Below are 16,982 nucleotides of genomic sequence, written 5' to 3'. Positions count from 1 at the left end.
ATTTTAGAGTTTTAACTTGCATTTGTGGATGCAGTGATGAACTGTTTTCACAGACAGTGGTTTTCAGAAGTGTTTCTGAGCCCATGCAGTGATTTCCACTACAGAATCATGTCTGTTTTTAATGCAGTGCTGTCTGAGGGTCCAAAGATCACAGCCAGCAAATACTGGTTTTTGGCCTTGTCCCTTACATACAGAGATTTCTCCAGATTCTCTGAATCTTTTAATGATATTATGAACCGTAGATGATGAAAAGCAGAAGTTCTTTGCTGTTTTATGTTGAGAATCGTTATTCTTGAATTGTTGCGCTATTTGATCATGCAGTCTTTCACAGAGTGGTGAACCCCTCCTCATCTTTAATACCCAATCATGTTACTGACCTGTTTAACCACAAGGTTTTCTTTTCAGCATTACACAACTTTACCAGCCTTTTGTTGCCCCCCGTCCAAACTTTTTTGGAATGTGTTGTTGGCATCAAATTCAAAATGGGCAAATATTTAAAAAAAATAATTAAATTTCTCAATTTTGACATTTGATATGTTGTCTTTGTACTATTTTCAATGAAATATAGGGTTTAAATGATTTGCACATCATTATGTTTTGTTTTTATTTACATTTTGCACAGCATCCCAACTTTTTTGGAAATCGGGCTGTAGTTTAGCAGTGCTTTACAGATTTACACATTTGCTTCCACACAATGGACTTTATCTGCTCACCATGTGGCCATGATGGACAGGGATGCAGCCTCACTTCCTGCTCTAAATGAGGGAGTGGCTAAGACGAAGTGGCCACCTATGCACTAAAACTCTGTGTTTCTGTAGAGACACGCCAACATTATTTACTTTATGAAGGACCCTAAAACTACAGACTGTTCTGAAGATCTCATAAAGTCTAGACTGGATCACCATCTTCTGTATAATTCTCTCAAACTAAAGGGATGCAGGACAATTTGCATGAAAACCATCATTTTATTTTGAAGACATCAGAATTTTAAAATCTAATCAAATCTGTGGGCCAGAGAAAAAAAAGTTTTTATTCATTTTTAATTAATGTTGTGCTGTAACCCGAACTGACCACTGTTTATTTAAAATGTGCATAAACTTCAACAGTAAGATACAGACACTTGTAGTAGACCTTAAAAGATTACAAGAACACTTGAAATATTCTAAATCTAAACGTCCCCAGGAGCTCAGTCTTTTAAACCTACCTATCTGCTTGAATTAGACACCTGGCATCCTTTCTTTGCAGTTCATTAATACCTGGGCTCAGTTTCTGAGCTGCTGAACTGACGTTTGGGGTTTATATTGGCTGAAATGCAGTTAGTGTGTTTGGTGATCTGACTGGTGTGGAACTGCACAGAATTGTGTAGAATTGAGTTGAATTGAGGTGTAACTGCTGTCCTATAGACTGTTGTTGGGGTAGGAGAGTCAGAGCACATTATGTTGCAGTGCATGCTGGGGACTGTAGTGCAGCACACTGTGAAAAGAGCTAATATTAATAGAAAATTAAAATACTTCTGCAGGCCGGACAGGATTGTGTGGCGGGCCTGATCTGACCTGCGGGCCTTGTTTTTGACACATGGGCGTTATGGGGTCCTTATGTATTGAGTCTTATCAGTCTTATCAGATGTTATTAGATGCAGCCTAATTTAAATACATCTAAAAGATCTTTTCCTTTGTTATTTTTTACATGATAGAGTTTTTATTAAACTCTCATCAGGCATGAGGCGCTGCTTTGCTCTGCTGTTCCACTCAGAGACACTCCAAACGGCACTTCTCAGTTATTACTCGCTCCTCGAGCCGTACAGCAGAGGATTAATGGCAAATTACATTTCCCCAGTGAAGCTGATTTAAAGTGACGATCTATTCTAAATTATATCATAAGAATCAAGAGGAACTTTACTTTGGATGCCGCTTCTCAGTTGCTTATCACAGGTTCACTGCAGAGCACAGGACAATGGAGATAATCTGTGCTGAGTGATCACAGAGCCATTCATAACCCATCATTTCTCTATTCATATGGTTTTAACTTGAATGTCACGCCTCAGTATACACTTTAAATTCTTTGCTTAGCTTAGTCTTCTGTCAGTGTCCATTCTGTCAGTGTTCATGTGGGCCGCGATTCTGGACATTCTGGACAAGTTCCACTCTCTCTAAAATTTACGCTTTATTCCCACAGACCCCGACACTGTTCTAGAGAGAATAAACGTGGAAGATGGAAACAATTTATTCTGTTTTCTAACACCTGGATATTGTAACACTTTCACACACACACACTCACTAGGGCATTCACACACACGCGCACACACGCACACACACACACACACACACACACACACACACACAGCTGACCAGACAGACAAGGACAAGCTGACAGCTGGAAGCTCTTCTGTGCGAGACCTGCTGTCAATTAGAGGGAAAATGAACTAAGCAGAAAGGATAGAGGGACAGAGAGAATGAAAAGAAAAGGAAGATAAATAGAGGTGAAGACTTGAGTGAAGCTGCTGCATGTGCAGTCTGGACAGCAGGAGGCAGTAGATATACATGACAATGAGAGAGAGAGAGAGAGGGTTGTGCAGGGCAGCACTGCCTGAACCGAATATGTGGATCATTTTACCAAACTGGCTCAAAGTCAAGGCTGAAAACATATTTCAGACTTTCGACTGACTCAGAATTTAGTCTATAATCCTGTCGCTTTGGATGACCCTAAACTTTAATTAGGCTTATTTGATTAAACATTTCATTTTGTCACTAACAAAACAATCACAACACCACTGAAACTATACTAAACGTTTCAGTGGTGAAAACTTCAGCTAATTTTAAGCATAACTCAAAAATCCCAGCCAGTACATCACTAGCAAACATGGTTTTGAACAACTGTACACACATAAAATCATAATATTTTTATTAGAACAGTAAAAACGTATTTAATCGCTGAAAATGTGTTTCTGTAGTGAAAATTCTTAATGCTACACATATTTGCTTTACACTTTGGGACACATTTACTTCAAAACAATGGGATCTAACTGCTCACCATGTGGCCATGAAGGACAGGGATGCAGCCTCACTTCCTGCTCTAAAATGAGGGGTGTGGCTAAAATAAGGCTCCGCCTATGAACTAAAACTCTTTATGCTTGAGTATAAAATATGAAGATGTGGGGCAGCATTTAAGAAATAAAGTAAATCTAAAACTTTCAACTTCATTTTAAAAGAATTAAAAAGATCTTTTAAAAACAACATTAAAGAAAATTAAAGAAAAAAATTGTGCACTAGTTGAAATGTAGGGCTTAGTGTTTGGGACAGTCACCTCCAAACACAGAGTACACTATAAATGATGACTTTGTATATATTTGGCTTCCTATTTCAATGAACACATTGGGTTTAAACTAAGTCATAACATAATTAAATATCTGGTGTGAATATGAATGTGAAGCCTAGCAGGATGTTTTTCTCTTATAAAACTGGTTCCACTCTTTGTAAATCATAATGTGATTGATTCCATTGTCACATGCTAATTATGTTGGTAGTTAATTTCACGTGTAAGGCCTTCTGTCCAGCTCCTGAAGGCCAAACCAATGGTTGGCTGTATCCACACAGTTACCATGGAGAAAAAATCGAATCTAAATCTAAACACAAAACTTCTGTTTTGAGCAGAAAGTTCTTCTCTAAAGGCCTCGGAGGCCCTGAGGGCTGCTCTTTGGTATGTATACCGTCATGGCAACAGAGACATCACTATGTTATGGGACAGAATGTTTTCATGGATATAATCCTCCTAATCTATCAATTCAATACCAATAAAAGTGAAAACAAATATAGTGTTGTATAATTGTATTGTAAACAATATCGCCCAGTACTAACAGACAGTGACAGAGAAAGACAGAGAGAAAGAAGTACAGGGAGAGAGAAAAAGAGAGAGAGAGAGAGAGAGAGAGAGAGAAGACGGGGGGTGTACTCACAGCTGTCTTCCTCCTCTGTGATGGAGCTCACGACGTAGCAGGCGTACACAAAGCCCAGCAGCTGAGGAGACAAAGAGCAACACAAACATTTCAGCTGCTTACAGCCTCTGAGAAGAAGATCAGAGAGACAAAAACAGAGAGAAAAGGAGAAACATGGAGTCTGTTACACTTTCTTAGCCTCTCACAACACTAAACCGGGAGAATATCGTGTTTTGCACCACAATATCCCTCCTCTGTGAGCGCGCCTGTCCCAGACTGCACGCAGCTCAAAATAACTAATACACTTGTTAACATAAAAACACAGACAATACAGCAACAGAACAAAGGCTTCTGACATCAGTCTGCGCCGCACCCGCGCCAAGTCAACGGATCAGCTCCAGCAGAGTGGGTACGCTGGCCGCATTGATGGGAATGCCATGGCACAGAGGCAGATGGCACAGCTCTGCTCTAAAATACATACAGGGCTGGGGTGGAAAGGCTCAGCCCAAACCTACGAGTGGCACCACGCCCACTCAATTAAGTCCTTATTGGGCATGCTGCCCTAAACATGCCTACTGGGAAAACAGAGTGTGCATCCGTGGGCGAGAGAGAGAAGATTGCTAGGTATACATGAAAGTCTGTAATTAGCAAAGCTAAATGATATGGAAATAACACATTACTACTGCATAGAAAAAGCCGCCGCGCTGCCTGTCTTAAAATATTAAAAACACATTTAAACATTAGCATTACTTAACGTATTTGTTGCCTGTAAACAACAAGTTTACATGGTAAAACTGTAACGAGTAGCTGAGTGGATGTCACCCCCTCCTGCCTTCTTATTTTATATCATATCTCATTAATTTAGGTCCTTCTTAGGTTGTTTATGTTTGGAAATGCTGAATTTATAGTTGCAGTTTCTCTGTTTCCTGGTGAATTTTGTCTACTTTTTGCAAACCTAAGCAAAACAGAATAAAAATCTGTACTGTGCATCATAAACTAATGTCTTTAAGTATTGTGATGTTACATATTTGCCATATCACTCACCTTTAGTTGCAAGCACAAATGATGGCGTGGACATTTGGCTGAACTGGACTAAAATGAGGTAACACCCACTGCCTTTTGACACAGCCAATTCTGACTGAATTCAATTTCAACTGATCTGAAATCTCATATCTGTATTTTAACTGCAATAACAAACAACACATAACACAGCCCTGTAGTCTAGTATAGATGGTGAAAGGACAGACATGACAATATTCAATGAACAAATATCCTTAAATTGAAAAGTGAGATCCCTCTACTGCTGTACGGCTGAATTGGCCGAAGCCTTGATATGATTGAATGATGCCCATAGCCTTTTCTAAATGCAGCGCTGCTGTCTGCTGGTGTATTTTGTCTTTTCCAACTTGTTTATAAACCTATGAATAACAAAATATTGAGATACATACCAGGTATCACTAAAAATGTCTTCAAGATATTTTGCCATATCACACACCCTTAGGGTGCAATCACAGCGGAGGGCACAGACATTTGGCTGCACTGAGCTAAAATGAGGTGACGCCTGTTGCCGTTTGACAGCCAGTTCTGATCTCCAGTCAGTTCTGACTGATCTGAAACGCCACCTCCATCAAGGAAAATGTCAACAGCCAGACACTACAGTCTGCTGAGAGGAGAACGCCGGCTTGATTAACATGAAGTGTTAACCCTGATTACTTTAAGGGGGGGGGGCTGTGTGTGCGTGAGTGTAGTGAGCAGTTTCAGAGCTAATCAACAAACACACTAAGCCATGCAGGGACCATTATTCTGAATGAGGTTAGACTGAGCTGAGCCTGAGCCGGCAGCCCTCTTACTTGGGTAATTGTGTGGAAAATAACACTGGTACACGGTTAAACAGGGTCAGAGGGCTGACAGATTTTTTTTTTTTTAATTTCTTTAAAAGTTATTGCAATAAAAAGTCACAATAAAAACAATAATAATAGCGATATATGTACTTACTCAGAAGAAAGAAAACATTTTAGTCTTATTAAAATCTAAAATCTCTGAATTTGTCTGCCTGTATATTTTCAGTGCAATGAATATCCTAATACTGACACATCGAACAGTCCTCAGTACCCACGTACATCCCTGACAGAAATATGATATGAATTTTCAAAAGGAGGAGACTGAGGCCACATTTCCTTTCAGTGTGTTCTGGAAATGCAGAATGTGATAAAAGGTGCTCGTTAAACTGATAAGAGAATGAGAACGACAGTTCAAGCTTACACTCCAGCAGGAGCTGAAAGGACACGCAGGACAATCTCTGTTCTTCTAAAAGCCTTGACAACCCAGAGATCCTTCAATAGCACTTATTCAATAAAGCCTATTTCCTTTAATGAGGCCAATTAATGACTAATTCCTCTTCAGGGGATTCATGCAGGGTTAGGCACAAAGAGGACCGCCCTGAACTTCAAACATCGCAGCGCTCTGAGTTCAGCTCCTCTGGAGAACACTTCGAAACCTCTTTCATTAATGCTATTAAAATTTAGCCACTCAAGGTCTTAAAGCCGCGCTCCATTCGTCTGACTTTTTTGCTTTTCAGTAACCTGCCTCGCTTCCTTCTCTCTGGCTGAGAAACGTGGACTATAGCAGCACCCACAGCATCTTCCTTCATAATTCATCCCTCGTTTTTACTGTGCTCTCTCTCTCTCTCTCTCTTTCTTTCTCTCTCTCTCTCTCTCTCTCTCTCTTTCTCTCTCTCTCTCTCTTTTTCTCTCTCTTTCTTTCTCTCTCTCTCTCTCTCTCTCTCTCTTTTTCTTTCTCTCTCTCTCTCTTTCTCTCTCTCCCTTCCTAGACACTGAGCTTCAATTACTGTCTGACTTTTACAGAAAGGCTTTGATGTCAGGGTCTTTATGGGTTCAAAGTTTCTTATCTGACCTGATCTGCACCTCTGACCCGACTCAGACCCAACTCAATTTAACTTTGGCCAAATCCAGAACTGGAAATGAATGAAACACACTGTGTTTTCTGCACTGCTGCTGTTTTGGGCTTTTCAATGAGACATTCCTCATTGTTTGTCAGGGTCTTTCAGTGTTTTGAGATGATACTGACGTCTGCTCCTTCAGAACTACACAGCAGACATGTATGAACAGTAATAAAAAGCAACTGCATCAACGTTAGAAAGAATAAGTAATACCGATGATTTTGTTAAATACAGGGTTTGAAATGGGGGGGCTGGGTTGGTCCTGGACTGCCCCTAAAGGGTAAAGAGGCCCCTTTACAAAAAGACAACATTGGATTTTTGGGAGTCTCATGTTATTTCCTTGAATAAAATGTGAATTTTCTGACAAAATGAATGTCCTCACACGAGATGACCAGCTTTTTTCTATGTTTTCATTGTGGTTAACGTTAAATTGCTCCTCCTGGATAAACTGTAAATTCACACAGTCCCAGTCTGTAACGTAACCCTACAGCCAGGCCACAGCGCTCGCTTGTGCATCTCAAACTGCTGAGAAACTTCATACCTTTGGTTTTACATCACTGACAGCCATGAACACACAGAAAAACAAATGTTGTTAGCAGCCATGCCACAAGCCAGCAGTCGGCAACATGCAGCTCTTTTACTGTCCTGTTGCTCCACAGCAGAATCAGATTAGTAGGTAAAAATAAAACAATCCTCCTTTACAGTAAAATAAAGCTCTGCTGATCGTTCAACACAGTTTAACAATAAATGGTCTTAAACTCTGGAGTTAATGTAGAACTGCTGATTCACCCTTTAACCCTGAAGATCAGCACAGACTGCTGGTCACCATAGCAACACAGACAACAGTCTCGCCTAGCTAGTAGCTAACGAAACGGCAAAGAGAGAGATTTAAGATGAACTTCGATAATCTGGAGACTAATGGACTTATTTGTTTTTATAATCACTCCAGCTGGTTTTCTGATACGTTTAATCTGCAACGAGAAACTGAAGCACTAAAAAGTCGGAAAGCTGAAGTCAGTTTCTCATTCCACAGCTTCTTGTTCGCATTTTCCTGTTCTACCTTAAATGGTGCAACAGTTGGCTACATAGTTAGCTACATTTTGGCGCTTCGGGCACCATTTAAGGTGGAACAGGAAGATTCGGACAAGGAGCTGGAGATGGAGAAGCTGATTTCAGCCTCGTAAAAAGCAGCTGCAGCTGAGCTTTGTCTGTTAATCTGAAAGACTTTACTGTCTTACTCGGTGTAAATTTCGAACCACATGTGATCCGTTGTGGCTTTTTGTGGCCTCATGCTGGGAGTCGCTGAGCAGTGGTGTGTTGTGTACCGGGGCTGGTGTTTTTATCAAAAACAATGGTTTCTGATTTTTGGACCCTGCACGATGCGGCACGTCCGGTGTGCAGCGGCCTTAAGAGTAAAAATAATTTTTATTGATACAGATTTGAAGTTAAAACACTTCTGCTAAATAATACTGGTGAAAAAACTACAGGGGTGAATATATTGTGAAAACAGTACATATCAAAACACACACCTCAGAGTCAGACTTGCCCCCAGGAGACCCTTCAAGACCTCTAACACAGTTCAAACCCTGTTTAAATATATTTCACATAAAACCTACCAGCGCTGTACAATAAGACATTGTTCATTTTGAAACTCAAGTTACTACAATGACTAATTCAAGCAAAACTCAAACACAAAAAGTGTAAAAAAAGGCAGACAACCTTTTTATTAAGATCATTTCCAGTCAAACCTGTGATTAAATATAAGCTATTCATTTTATGACATAATGACGAAATGACTAAATATAGCATCAGTATCGTCAGTATTTACTGTGTCCATCCTCTGCTTTTATTACAGCTTCCATTGTTTTCTGAACACTTTTTAAAGGAATCTGCAGGGGTATTTTTAACACCTCCAAAGTTCAGTGTTAGCTGGTTGCATCGTCTGCTTCTCACGATCCAAATAATCCCAAACACACTCAGTGATGTTGAGGACTGGACTCTGGAGTGGCCAATTCTTCTGAGAACAGCAGCAGCTCCTTTATTTGATTTGCAAATGTTCCTCCTTTTCTCAGTGAGGCCTCTTTCAGCTACACATCCTTTCAGACCCACAGCGCTGAGTCGTCTTCTCACAGTGGAAGGATGGACAGAAACACCTGTGGACGTTTTCAGGTGTGTAGTAAGAGTGGAGCTTGCTTGTCTCTGAATGCTGAAAGGGAACAGTTTTGCTGTCGACCAGCTCCTGTTAGGAGTCTCAGTTTCTCTATATCCTTTCATTTATTTATTTTACATATTTTCCTTTGACTTCCCCCGTCTTTGTGCAAGTGGATTATCTTATGTCCTCAGGAATCTCTCCTGAAAAATAAATAATCTGTACTTAACATCCATTTTGACTAGAAAGTGAATAAGTGAAGGGTGGTCACTGATTTTTGCACAGAACTGCACAGACAATATAAGCCTAATATTAATATTAGGCCTAATTCTGAAGCCTAATAGGGAACATGTGCAGAAAAGGACACACCCTGTAAACTGCTCTTCATTACTCTGGCAGGTTAATTACTTGGCAATGTTCCCCTGCTGTGCTTGAAATGAGTGTAAATGAGGGAGAGTGAAGTGCAGCCACAGACACACATCTCTCTCTGTATTACTATTCTTGTGGAGACTCACACTGATTAAAGCAATACTATAGCCTATACTGTGCAAAGCTGCACACAAGGCTTAATAAGTGCTGGAATAAGCAGGATACGGATTCTGCAATTCCCAGACTGCATCTGGGACTTATTTTACTGGAACTGGTACCTTGATTACCAAGTAAACACATTCATGTTTTAATCTGTAGAGATACATCAAGAAAAGTACTAGTGTCATATTTAACAAGTACAATCAAAAACTATAATTACAATGATTTTCATATTTCACATGCTGCACTAAATCCAGATGAACAGGTCTAATGACGTTGTCTATGTAATGAATCATGCAGTTGGTCAGTTTTCAAAAAGTACTGACAACATCCTCAGAAAAGCATACTGTGTTGTATTGTGATGTAATTTTTATCAGAATTATGATAAATTGTTTGTTGTATTTTGTTGCGTCTGAGTTTGTAGGTTTGGTGCTGTTTTTAGTTCTGAAATAAGTCTGTTCATCCGACTCGCTGAAGTCTCTGTATCTCCCAGTAGCCTGAAGGCAGCGCTGTCTACATCACGTCAGGATCAGGACACTCACCCTCACGGTCAGTGGAACAAACGAGCTCCCACTGCTCTCACAAGAACACACCACACTTCACACACACACCGACTCACAACACACTCCTGACACACACTGACTGCAGGTGCTGTATTACTGAAACCTGAAACAGTGCAAAACATTCCCCCCATCTCAACTGCCAAACCACTACGGAGCAAAGGTTTTCAGATGTTTCCTGCAGACTTAAACCAACCACCAACCCCCGTATGTAAAAAACACATAGTAAGCAATTAAATTCCCAGCTGAGATCCTTTGAAGTGGAATACAAAAGAGAAATTACGCCGTGTGCTATTATGTTCTAAGGGAATCATTACTGTAACATGATAGCGGCTTTAAATCACCCTAAATCTAAACTTTGCTCAGGTTCTGTATTCAAACTCTTTTCAGAAGTGCATGTGGGGGCTGTTTATGTCTAAATGTGTTTACATCAGTCAGAATTTACAAAGTAATTAAGGCTGTGATACAGAATAAATATTAACATTACAATATGCTTTGAAATATATTAAAAATGCACTGACAAATCAAAAAGGGGACACGCGTAAAGACTGACCTGCATTATTTTGGACCAAATTAATTGACTTTTGTTGGATTACATGAACATCTCGGTTCATCAAAACATTCATCTGTCATGGGCAGAAAAAGGCTTTAATACATTGGAGGACATTTACAACAATAAGGAGTTTAGGACATTCCAAGATCTCCTAAATTCTTCCTGGATTCTCGTGGTTTTTGTATTTACAGCTTTGATCCTCACTGAAAACTTTGGGTTCCCACAGAATGAGACATTTCACCCCAGATTTGATTGACCCACAGATAAAAAGGTTGTCCAGGCTTCCACAATTTACAGCCTTTTAATTAATGCCATTTGTAATGTTCCCAGTGTTACGCAGGTGTGGAAACAGGAATTGGGAGAGTCAAGCTAAAAGCAAAAGAACAAATACTTTTGCAAAGTTAATTCACAGAATATATTTCACCTTTATAACAGTTTATAATAAAGCTTATACCTACGCCTGTGTGGAATGTTGTGTGATAAATGTTTACCGGAGATGTGGGAACTTACTGGGCTTAACAGTTGAGGCCAAACCCCATTTATTTCTCCTGAATGATGATTTCACAAATTCATTATAAGCAGCAAAGAAAACCAAGTTTTGTTCATGGTTTCCTCCTAAAACCCTCCCTGTGCGTCTGAGGTTATTCTATTTCATAGACATTTGTGGCCATCTTGAGTGACCCATCGCTTTAATTCACAATGCTACAATTACAATAACTCAAGTTTAGGATTGGACAGGTACACCTATAATTGATCTTATAAGGCATAAACCAATATGGAGACAGAATTAATGTATTACAGTAATCACAAGTGTACTATGGTATACATATACAGCATATTACTGACATACGGATATATTATAGTACATTACAGTGATTTATTTGTTTACATATATTTTACTTATTCATTTATTTTTCCCATTTGGCGACTTCTCTGAAACAACTGGCCTTGGTACAGTTTTATACAGCTCGAATGATAACCAGCTAAATGTGATGATTTTGAAACATCATATTTAATATTTTTAGCCTGACAGATTGTGAAGAGCTCAGATAAATCACTCTAAAGAAATTTCCTAGCTTGTATGTAGACACGAACATTTTACTCGATTTTAAAAAACCCAAAAAAGGTTGATCAAAACAAAAACATTCATCTGGAACTGTGAGCGGTAAAGATGTTCAAAGGACAGAGTGAAAAACATTGTGATTGGTTAGAGGCCTCATTTGCATTTTGCAATGGCTGATAACACAGTGCTGATTAGCAACAATATATGCAGTTCTAAAGGCAATTAATAAGACTCATAAAGAGTGACTCACAAAGAAAACAAACACTTCGGCAACTTACTAGACTTTGTACAGTATACTGTTATTTATGCACTGAGACAAAAATCTTTGGTAGGTTAAGCAAAATTCAGGACAGACTCAGAGGAAAACCAAAAAGCTAAAAATAAATAAAAACAACTTTATGGCAAGCACCCGTCCCCCAGGCCCCGATCACAGCCGCGAGAGAGAATCCTAAACACCGCTGAGGGACGGACGCAGTTCAGGATCCTGCCTTCATGCCTCAATCAAATTTACATACAATGTAAAGAACAACAGGCATTTTCAAATTATGTCAAAACTGAAAAACGACAAAAATGGAGATACAAGGTTTTGTTCCGACAGCAGTGATATAATGTGTCTACAAAATTCAATGTCCTCATCAAAAGAGAAGTGTTGGTCGTTATTACTCAAACTTTGGCACTGTCATTTGTGAATTTTTTCATGACAACCAGAGGTCTACAGTTCCACCCCATCATCGGGAGATCATGATGAATGCTGCTGCTGCTTTGGCCAAAAATGTTAGTAAATATCGCTGTTATTTTCACTGACACTGAGAAGACTGTGAGGCAGCAGTATTGGCCGATATCATTAGCCAACTGAAACATCTGTTGGGTTCTGCTTTTGATGACACACATGAAACACACACATCTCCTCTGTAATGATGGGGTCTCTGTGGCAGTGCTGTCCCTGTCCCCCTCATCACACACTGACAAGCACTCATCAGCCTGCCACGGCCACCAAACCCATCACTCAGATCGAGAGAGTGAGAGACACGTGGTGCTCAAAAGACACCCAGTAGACAGAGAAAGAGAAAAGAAAGGAGTCTGAAAGCATTTTGGCAGGTGTCATGCTGCACGTCATGCTGCTCTGAGATGTGTTACACAATCTGGGTACATCAGATAACGTGTATGAGAGAGAGTGAAAGAGAGAGGGAGGGTCAGTTGCAGTCAGAGTGGCCTCAGGTCACCAGTCAAAGCTTAAACGTCAATATTAGCCTTAATAATATCAGCCTCTGTATGTGTGATTCTGTAAGTGCACCCGTCTGTGCCTCCTCTACTGTAGCTGAAATGTTTAGACAGGGTTTTATCTATTATTCTCATTATCAGCTATTGTGGCTGAATCTTCCTTCTGTAAAATATAGCTGAATAATCCATAATTAGCTGGTTATATCTCTAAATCTTAGCAAGCTACAGATGGGTGACAAATTAAAGGAAAAACCCTGAACGAGTGAAGAAACATAACAAGATGCCTTCACACAAACGAACCACACGATACAATTAAGCAACTAACTTCATTCCATGCTTTGTGCAATGTATAAAACTGCTGAGTAGGCGTAGCTCACCTCAATTTTGAAAAGACTAAGTGAAAGAGGGTTTATTATTGGGGCACAGATGGCAGGAGCTTCACTCACAAAGGCCCTGTTCACACTCGAACTAGAATTAGAATTTAGAACCACTGACCAACTGTGTTTGCAGGAATTAGACCTCAGCATTTAACCCATCCATGCAGTGAAACACCCACATATATGCACACTAGTGAACACACACACTAGGGGGCAGTGAGCACACTTGCCCGGAGAGGTGGGCAGCCCTATCCACGGTGCCCGGGGAGCAGTTGGGGGTTACCTTCTGGTTACAAGAGTGGTTCCCTAACCTCCAGCCGACGACTGCCGACATTAACATCCAGTCATAAGTGGACAGCGCTGAGTATAGATGTGAACGGGGTACAATGTGTCTTGGACACACACTGTGATCTGATCACTCAAACCTCAGGTCAAGTATAATCACTTAACATTCACAGTGTGAATGCGAAAGCATCTTGATGCATCTTCAACCTCGGTGAAAAACCTCTTCGATCAGCTGCACCATCACAGCAGAGGCGAAAGCAGCTTCATTTGTCACCTCCTGTAACTTTTGTTCATATGCCTCGTTAGAAGTTCATGTGGTCTAAACGTTTTAAAAAAAAAATGTATTTATATCTCACCTCTGATGACAGTTTGCAGATCACTGCCAACAAAGATGAGGCAATTTGTCATCTTTAATTTGGACAGCTGACATTTTATGTTTGGCTTTGGAAATGGGCTTCCTCTACTCTACCGACGTTTCAGACCTCACGTTACTGACCCTCCAGGCACAACTTTTGAATATCTAGAGCTTCAAATTCAAGGTGCACCCACAGGAACCCTAGCTCCCTGCTGAAAGGCTGACCAAAGTAGCTCACTGCTACTTTTACCATGGTAATGGCAAATAGTGAAATGGTTGCTAAGCAGTGATTGGAGGAGAAAATGAAGCGGACGTTTAGGAAAGACGTGGACAGCGTCAGAATTGGCTGTGCCATTAGTGAAGCTCCGACTCAAAACAGTTATTTATATTTTCTCATAATTGCTTGCGGGGGCCCTAAGTGGCTCTGGCCCCTGGGCTGCACCCATAACACACTGGATTTTCCGGCCTGGACACTGCAAATCAATAGAGTTACTCTGACTGATCATCTCGGGTGATGTGAGAGAACCTCCACGCGCATTTGCATCTCATTATTATAGCTTTTTATTTAAAAATTGATGGGCGGCTCTGAATTAATTAAAACGTATTACCAAACCATTACAGACAAAATGCTTTTCAAAATAATTTGTTAATGATTAGCATAGTGTGAATCAGACCTGCTGTAATTGCTCTAACATTTATTTAGTCATTCCACAACAAGCACTCGTCAGTGTGAGCAGTGCAGAGCAGCATTCAGAACAATACTCCATAATCTGTATTAATATGGAGGTAAAAACATTTTAATGAGGAAAGAAAAAATTCAGCAATGACACAGAAAAACCTCCGACTGTAGAACAATAAATAGATCTGAGATGAAAGACAAACAAACAAACTCAAACAAACAAACAAACAGACAGACATGAGCATTTTCCTCAGAACCCAGCAGCTCCTCTTTTGGGACTAACTGTCTGCCACACCCAGGGAGAGGCAGCATTCCAAGAGTGAATTCCAAATCACATTCCCACTGTAAACTAACAGGACCGCTTCTTTGTCTCTGAGGAGCCAGCTTACCTCCCCACAATGCATTATTAACGAGAGGAAGATAGAGCACAGGAGAAAGAGCTAGCGGGAAAACGGGAGAGCTAGTGAAAGAGAGGGGAGGGAGGGAGACTGGGAATAAAGGGAGGAAACACCAAGGAAAAGGAATGATGTCATCTGACGACTGGTAGTGAAAAAAAGGAAAAATTGCACAGCACAGAGAAATTTATGTGAATGACAGAGAAAAAAGAGAGACAGAAAGACAGACAGACAGACAGACAGAGGTACAGTACCTCCAGGCAGTGTACACTCAAGGATAAAAAAAAAAGATAGAGGGATGAAAAAAAGGGAGGTGAAGTCTGAAGGTCAGTTATTATGAGCTGTCTCAGGTAGCGTCCCACAGCAGCTAATGGGAGAAGCAGTCACACACACACACACACACACACACACACACACACACACACGCACACATTCACACACTCACCCTCTTACGTTACTCAGACAGGTGACGTCTTGAGACCTTGAGCAACTCAAACTGCACCTTCAATCTTTTTCACATCATCTAGCTGTGGCCTCCACGTCTATCTGCTCCCTTTACATCTCTCCCTCTCTCCCTCTCTCCCTCTCTCTCTCTCTCTCTCTCTTTTCCTTTGATGGTGTGAACCGCTGGAACCGGCACTGATAAGCATAAAAACTTGTTTACAGTTTTATTGGGGGGTGGGGGGGGGTGTAGTGAGAATGACCTAGTTATAAAGATAGACACACACACATGCACACACCTCAGACATCTATGGAATATTTATTACCAAAACACGCAGACACACACACACACACACACACACAAACACACACACACACAAACACACACAGACACACACACACACACACAAACACACACACACACACACACACACAAACACACACACACACAAACACACACAGACACACACACAGACACACACACACACACACACACACACACACACAAACACACACACACACACACACACACACACACACACAAACACACACACACATGCACACACAGACACACACAGACACACACACACACACACACACACACACATACACACACACACACAAACACACACACACACACACACACACACACACACCACCCTGTGCAGCAAACTATTTACACACCACTGTAAACCCTTCTCTGTTCTGTGAGTGACAGCTGAACCCATCCAACTTTCTCGGACATCATATCCACTGACCTCTCGATGCTCAGCTGCTGCAAACTTGGAGAAGTTTTACAGAATGTTGGCAAAAATCCCACTAAACTAGTGACCGGCGTTCCGGCTCCTTTCAGACACTCAGATCAGCAGTACGGCTATTTTGGGTTCTAAAGGCTCCTCGTTCAGTAGCACTGCCAACTTTTTAAACCTCAGCTGCGTGTTGTTCCCTAAAAACGAACTAGGCAGGCTGTTGTTCAGAGGCTGAGAGATCTAAGAGGTTCTTTGTCTTTCATTTCGCATGTATTTGTGAAACTAAAAAGTTAGTAATGTGATCACAAAATATTCATGTTCTAAATTAATATTTTCAAATATTCTCGTTTGGCTTTTACAGCATAGCTAACCCTATGCCGGGGTGCCCAAACTTATCCGCAGAGGGCCGGGGTGGCTGCAGGTTTTCACTCCAACAATGCAGGAGCTCAAGACGGAGACTCACTGTTTAAACCAGTAGAGTCAGGTGAGCTCCAGCTCGTTTGGAGTGGAAACCTGCAGGCCTGTCATGGATCTTATAAAATAACAAAATCTAGTTTTATTTATTTTAAATGCTATTTATTTTGCATGTGTGTGGTAGATCACACCGTTTGGACAGATCGCGTGTAGTTTTTTGTTTTGTTGCTGAGCTAATATTAGTATAACATAATTTGATGTCATTTCCTACCTTGTAGAATTTTAAACTGGAAACTTAAGAAATCTAAACACAATTTCCACAG

General features: G+C 40.6%; 1 protein-coding gene across 3 annotated transcripts in view; it reads right to left on the bottom strand.

The window, feature by feature from the left end:
- nkain4 (sodium/potassium transporting ATPase interacting 4) overlaps window positions 1-16,982 on the bottom strand; it is an 89,003-nt gene that overhangs the window by 19,704 nt on the left and 52,317 nt on the right. For all 3 annotated transcript variants that reach the window (XM_036590915.1, XM_036590913.1, XM_036590914.1), the window contains exon 5: window positions 3,953-4,013. In XM_036590915.1, the coding sequence (XP_036446808.1) occupies window positions 3,953-4,013 (61 nt within the window). The remainder of the gene's footprint in view (window positions 1-3,952; window positions 4,014-16,982) is intronic.

This window comes from Colossoma macropomum, unplaced genomic scaffold (genome assembly GCF_904425465.1).
Source record: "Colossoma macropomum unplaced genomic scaffold, Colossoma_macropomum, whole genome shotgun sequence".
In the NCBI taxonomy this organism is placed as follows: Eukaryota; Metazoa; Chordata; class Actinopteri; order Characiformes; family Serrasalmidae; genus Colossoma; species Colossoma macropomum.
The sequence above is the reverse complement of the archived record's forward strand: the minus strand, read 5'-3'. Positions and strand labels throughout refer to the sequence as shown.